General features: G+C 39.6%; 1 protein-coding gene across 8 annotated transcripts in view; it reads left to right on the top strand.

The window, feature by feature from the left end:
- Positions 1 to 631: 631 nt before the first annotated feature.
- The window catches only part of tlk1a (tousled-like kinase 1a), a 47,352-nt gene continuing 41,628 nt past the window's right edge, over positions 632 to 6,355 (top strand). For 3 of the 8 annotated variants that reach the window (XM_084421790.1, XM_084421787.1, XM_084421788.1), the window contains exon 1: positions 871 to 1,128. In XM_084421790.1, the coding sequence (XP_084277916.1) occupies positions 996 to 1,128 (133 nt within the window). In that variant the 5' untranslated portion in view covers positions 871 to 995. The other 5 variants (XM_084421786.1, XM_084421785.1, XM_084421791.1 and 2 more) reach the window with 5 other exon arrangements.

Here is a 6,355-nt window from a genome sequence, read left to right as displayed (position 1 = left end):
GATTTGAAGCGAATCTATGTCATAGGTTGATATTTATAGCCATCTGCACTGCCTGGCCAAAAAAAAGTCGCTGTTTCGATTTGAATAGGCAAATGGTTAAGAGTGGAAATAAATGTTGTGATGTTATTTCCGTCAAGAGGTGCATACATTTTTGGTCAAGATTTTGTATTGACAATGCAAGAGTCCAGCACTCTACAGTCTCTTCCAGCACATCTCAAAGACTTTAAATGAATTTAAGGTGCCAATTTATGTGTGAAAATTATTCTTTATGCTCCTTCCAACCATTCTTTCACAGTTTGAGCCTGATGAATCTTGGACATTGTCATCCTGGAATACGTCCAGACACGTATATTCCACGTATGAAAATGGAATACATTTCATTGTAGAAATACAATTTCATTTGGAATACATGAAGACATGTGTCTTCCTACATGATTGAGAAATGAAAAGCTACACACTCCATCAATTAGGGTTAGAGGAATTGTTGCCAATCATATAAAATGCTAGAAATATAATAACCACTGCAATAATGATCCAATCATAGACTTTTAAGCATCTGCCTATTTAAATCCAAACAACGACTTTTTTTGGCCGGGCAGTGTATTTACACCACAGACATAAGCATGTGTGTGATGGATATGATGTTTAGACCGATGGGACAGTAATTTCTAAGTGGCCCCCAAGTCTCTCCCCCCAGCTAATTTCCATGGGATGAGTGTCAAGTATCGCGATAGTGTTTCGAGAGAGAGAGAGAGAGAGCAGCTTCACGTCTTCATTTCATCTTGATCCTCTTCAGTAGCAGCAGGCGCCTCTAGACGCACTGCAGAGGGCGATGAAGGTTTGTGTGTCTGTCCCAAGTGTTGACAGCCCCTCCTCCCCCGATGAAAAAAAAAACACACACACCATCATTCACTTAACCTCCTACATTTTGTCTGATGTGTTTTGCGTGGACAGCTGATTGGTGTTTTGCTCTATGATTCTCTAAAAGTGTCTCGATGAGTGCGCAAAGTAACAGTGGAAGTTTGGAGGGGACGCCATCTTGGCTCCAGCAGCAGCAGCGGCTCGCGAGCGCGTCCCCGGCGCCGCTTCCACACACACACGGCGCGCCGCTCGCACCAGCCAAAGAAGGTAAAGTGTGCTTGTTTTATTCTCAGAAGTTTCTAGTTTTGGATAGTACAAGGGCTTTGGTTCAAGGTTCCGTGTGTAGAGTTAAAATTAGCTTACAATTACTCGACCGACTTGGCTTACGAGTTACAGTGTGAGGTTAGCAGGCTGCGGTTGGGCTAGCTCTTTAGCTGGATAGCATTCTTGCTAATTAGCTAGCGCGGTATTGGCTGACAAGCGTGTTAGCTCCTTAGCATGCTAGCGTGTTGGTTTCTTGGCTAGTTAGCCGCTTAGCTTGTGCTGTCAAAATGAATTGTGTAAAGTGGTCTCTGACTGGCTAACTAGCATTTAGCTTCTTAGCTGGTTAGCATGTTAGCCTCATACAGTTGAGGCGAGCACTTTAGCATCAGCATTATAGCTCTTGGCTAATTAGCATCATAAGCTCATACTGTACTACAGTGCAACTGCTCAGAATGAGCTTCAGCAAGTCAAAATAAGAAAAAAAAGAAAACGTCAACTGCTAATTCACAGTTTTAGAACTTATGTGCGTTATGATATTTGGCAATATGATATCGTATTTTAAGATTACACTGTAAGCTGCTGATTTTGAGGTTAGATTTGAGGTTTTAGTGAGCAGGAGTGAGACTTGGAGACTCTGGTTCATGATGGCAAACAGGGTCGCGCATATGGAGCAAATGGATTTGTTTTGTTTTCTACCCTGCCTTTTATTAACTTTTTTTATTGTTAAGTCACTTGTTAATTGTTTTGGGAAGTTAGATTTTTGTTTGTTTTTTGCAGTGTATGTTTCTATGCACATTTGTAATAAAGCACATTAATGTATCACACATATAGAGTTACTCCTAACAGTTTGGGCTTGGTTTTGCTGTTTTGGCATGGTGCCTTATTTAAGGTGTTGTCCACTTCCACACACATGGCATTTAGGATATTATTGGAGTTGTTGGCCAGTTGTCAAGTTGTGTCAGTCTGCACAGCTGACCTTTCATCCTGTCACTGAGCATTGCATCCTAATACTAATGTGTTTGTCTGTCAGCAGACCTAAATGAGATCATTTCACTGTACTCTTTCCATGCTGTTGCTTTTGCATGTGTTGTTTTCATTGCAAAGAGACTAAAGATAAGTGATATTCCCCCGGGGAGATGTTTAGGTGAGAAACTCTCAAGAGCTGTCTAACTGCAAGGATATATATTGTGAACAACCACTGGCGTAGCAATGCAAATATAAATTATACAAATTTTCAATAATCAATCAACATATACATACACATATATATATACACACACACACACACACACACACACACACACACATATATGTATGTATGTATGTATGTATATATGTATGTATGTGTATATGTATGTATATATGTGTGTGTATATGTATGGTGAGATAAAGTGATAGCATGAAACCCAAAGTAGGTGTTTTTAATTGACAGTATAAGTATGTGTCAGAAACAGGTGGACACTGACTGTGCCTGTGAAGAGCAGAAAGCTAAAATGACATCCCTGCATTGTAAGGGTTCACCCGGGTGCTAGTGCAGGGGCCTGAGAGCAGGAGACCCGTGCAGAATGTCAAGGAAATGATGCCTCTTCACCAGAGAGTGCAAAAAGGACAAAGAGCAAGAGGCAGTATTGAGGATTAGGCTAACTACTAAATCCTTTACTTTTACATGGTTTTTATATTCGAATTATGTTGTCTGTCATTACTTTCTGTCTAAGATGTGGAAATGTAATTTAATTGATCAAGCCTGGGTGATGCTATTAAGCTGCATCTGTTTACTGTAGCTGTATCTCCCAGATGTGTTGTTTTTGAAGTATAAATCGATTATTTAGCACTCTTGAAACACATCCACTGAGTCGGAGGCTGCCCAAAATAGCCTCACCTTCTCCCGTCTGCCACCATTACGAAGTCTAATGATAAACCTCTCCTGCAGTCCTGTTTATGTCCTGGCCTGATAACACCACTGATCTTTGCACTGCCATTTTGTGTCAGTGGGAATGTGCTGGGCATCCATGTTGGCTCTTGGTGCTCCAGAGAGAGAGAGGGATGAGCCTGGTTAAAAGACTGCGGCCAGAGAGAGTTTCATACAGCAGTTTCTGCTACAGAGAACTCCTCGCTTCCTAATGCTGTTGTATCAGTCCTGTTCACAGCATCATGACACTACACAATACGAGTTTTACAGTAACACACCGCTGAAATGTCGATCTAATAGTGGTCAAGTAGGGCTGGGCGATATAACCATAATTATCGCTATATAATTTTCCTCGATAAAACGATAACAAGAGTTCCATAAGTGTTCAATATAGGGCTTGACGATATGGCCAAAATTTATATCGCGATATATTTCTTAATTTCGGTTGATACGATGTAGCCTAATTGCGATATCGCTATGAACAATATAAAAGCCTCAGAAAAACTGCTAAGAACGGCCACAACGGATGATGTCTGTTAGGGCTGTCACTTTTGTGAAAAAATAAAAGTTAAATGATCAGCGCTTCAAAAACGTAAATATACATCAATGACGCTCTTCAGTGAGCGCTTGCACAGATACACACGGGAGTGTTTGAAAACAGGCATCTATCAGTGGATCGGTCCACTGGCGCTGGTACGCCTGCTTTTGCTTTCAAACGCTCCTGCTTTCAAAAAACGTTCAAACACTTCCGTGGTTCTCTCAAACGCTCTCGTGCGTTGATCACTGTAGCCAATCACAGACACCGTTGAGCTTGTGAACACAATGGCCAATCAGAGGTGTTTATGAATAGGGTTGGGTACCGAAACCGGGCACCGATATGGAACCGGTACCTATGTAACCGGACCGAATCAAAACGCAGATTTCGGTGCCTCATTTCGGTACCACTTAAATGCCTCAGCTGTCTGTTGAAATATTTGCCCTCTGTTTCTCCGAAACGGACGTAAGAAGCCTCATCACTGCATGTGATCGCTAGTTAACCCTTTGATGCGTACGATCGCTCACACCGCTGTGATTAGAACGTTCAGATTAGTAGTGATCATCAACTTCTAAATTCAAATCTGCGTTCGCTCTCAGCACTGTCATATTATATCACAACTATTCAGTGTTTTCAACCACACAAGCTTTATTTTAGGTTTCAGACATTTAAATACACATAAGTACTAGCAAAACAACATTTTATAGTTTGTAAAATACACACTGATGTCTATGGAAGCGGCAATAACAATCCTTTCAATTATAAATTGATGACGTGTTTAGATACACATTGTGTAGGTAACTATAACATTGACTCTATTCTTCTCACACTTCACCAGCCACTTACTTTAATGTATTTCAGTAGAAGTGGATGAATTAATGTGCTGTAAGCCTAAATCTGACTGATTCAATTCTCTGAACTGCAGTGCGTACTAACATGGTGCCCATTGTGCGTTATAGATCAACTAACATGAATCGTGATCATTATAAAGGTTTCTTAAATGACAAAACACATTCACTTTATATGTATTTAAGAATAAAAATATCAGCCAATGACTGACTGACATGTAACGCAACCAATCACTGTTCGTTTTTTTTCCGCGTCATGTTTAGTGTGAAAAGTCGATGTCCATACAATAACAGACCGGCGTACATCTAATAAATTATTCATTCCAGAACGTTGTGCAAGTTTACTGCAAGAATAGAGCTGCAAACCTCACGTACTTTTGAAAATCCAGCCTTCAGTTGATCCTGATAAGCGCTAAACATGACGGCGTTTCACAGCATTTAAGGTGATGCGTTCTAAAATAACGCTCACCTAGTCAGGAGAGGTGTCGTATTTGTCCAGAGAAGGAAAGCAATGTGAAAAGAATTGCTGAAATTTAAAGCTGGTTTGTAGCATACCGAATACAGCCTTTGCTGTTACTAGTACTGTAGTATTATTTAGTGTTAAATTATTGTATTTGGGTTAGGTGGCTTAGGTTTTTTTGTGAATTTATTTAAATTTGTTGTGTTTTGTATTTAGACTACTTATATTTATATATTTACTCTACAATTTTAATATATTCAATTTTAAGAATCGTCCACGTCCGCATCGCGATGCATCTAAGAATCAAATTTTTCCCCACCCCTAATGGTTAATCATTAAAAGATCACAATCTCGATTCAGACAGCCATGCAACCTTATTCCTAAATGACAGTGATTCGGCTGTGTCTTTAAAACCTTTAACAATTACGATCACAACGGAACAAATCTGCGTTGGCGCTGCCGCTGATCCAGAGAGAGCAGTTGCCATGTATAGGTATGAAAAAGTTTTTCAACCACACAGTCTCATTATTTCTGTTACAAACATTCAGATTATCACTGGAATAAAAGTTTATAGTTCGGATATAAACTCTGTTCTCTACAGTAGTGATCAAAATAGAGTAAATCACCTATCGAAAAGTAACATGACGCTTCAATTGAAGATTATATCAATTACATAGTTGCACCAGTAGGTGGCGACAAGTAGTCACTTCAAAGAACTAGCGATGGTGTTGTCGCATCACGTCGGCTGCGTCTGGACCAAAAAGCTGTGCTTAAACACAGCACAGACTAGAGCCGACTGCAAACTAGCACGTGTGTTTTGCGTCTGCGTGTAAGGAATTAACTATAGATATCAGCAGTATCAATAGTCTATATTTGTCATTCAAAGTATACAAGATATACAAATTGTAAACAAAGCAGCGCTTGCTTACCATTTTTAATGTCAGTTATGTTTTCTTCATTTTAAGCAGCTCATGTTGTTGTGAAAATATTCACACTTGGGAATGCTCGGGTAGGATAACATTAGATCAGTGCCGTCTTGACTGACTTTCTCTCTTTCATCACTTTCGCTTTAATTCTCGTGCACTGACTCGTTTGCTAAACTGAACTGCCAGTCAGAGTTCCCACTCTCACCGACGGCCCCAACGCCGATTCAACATGCTGAATTGGGCAAACTGCTCAATTCATATATATAGGCTATATATACATTTTTTTTAATTAGACTGCACCAATTAATGCATGATTAGTTCAGAATCCTGGGAAAATCTAGTAAAAAAAAAACAACAAGAAAAGAAATTATTTGTGATTCTCAAAATTCAGTTCAATTCAATAAATTTATTGTCATGTCAACAAGTTGATAGGAAACTCTCAGACGTAAATAACCTAAAAGACAGACATCATAGGTACAAAAAAACAGACAATGTTCACCAACAATACAACAAAAAAATGCAGCTTTACTGTACAAATTGGTATGATTTACG

This window comes from Rutilus rutilus, assembly GCF_951802725.1.
Source record: "Rutilus rutilus genome assembly, chromosome: 10".
In the NCBI taxonomy this organism is placed as follows: Eukaryota; Metazoa; Chordata; class Actinopteri; order Cypriniformes; family Leuciscidae; genus Rutilus; species Rutilus rutilus.
This window is presented reverse-complemented; position numbering and strand designations above follow the sequence as displayed.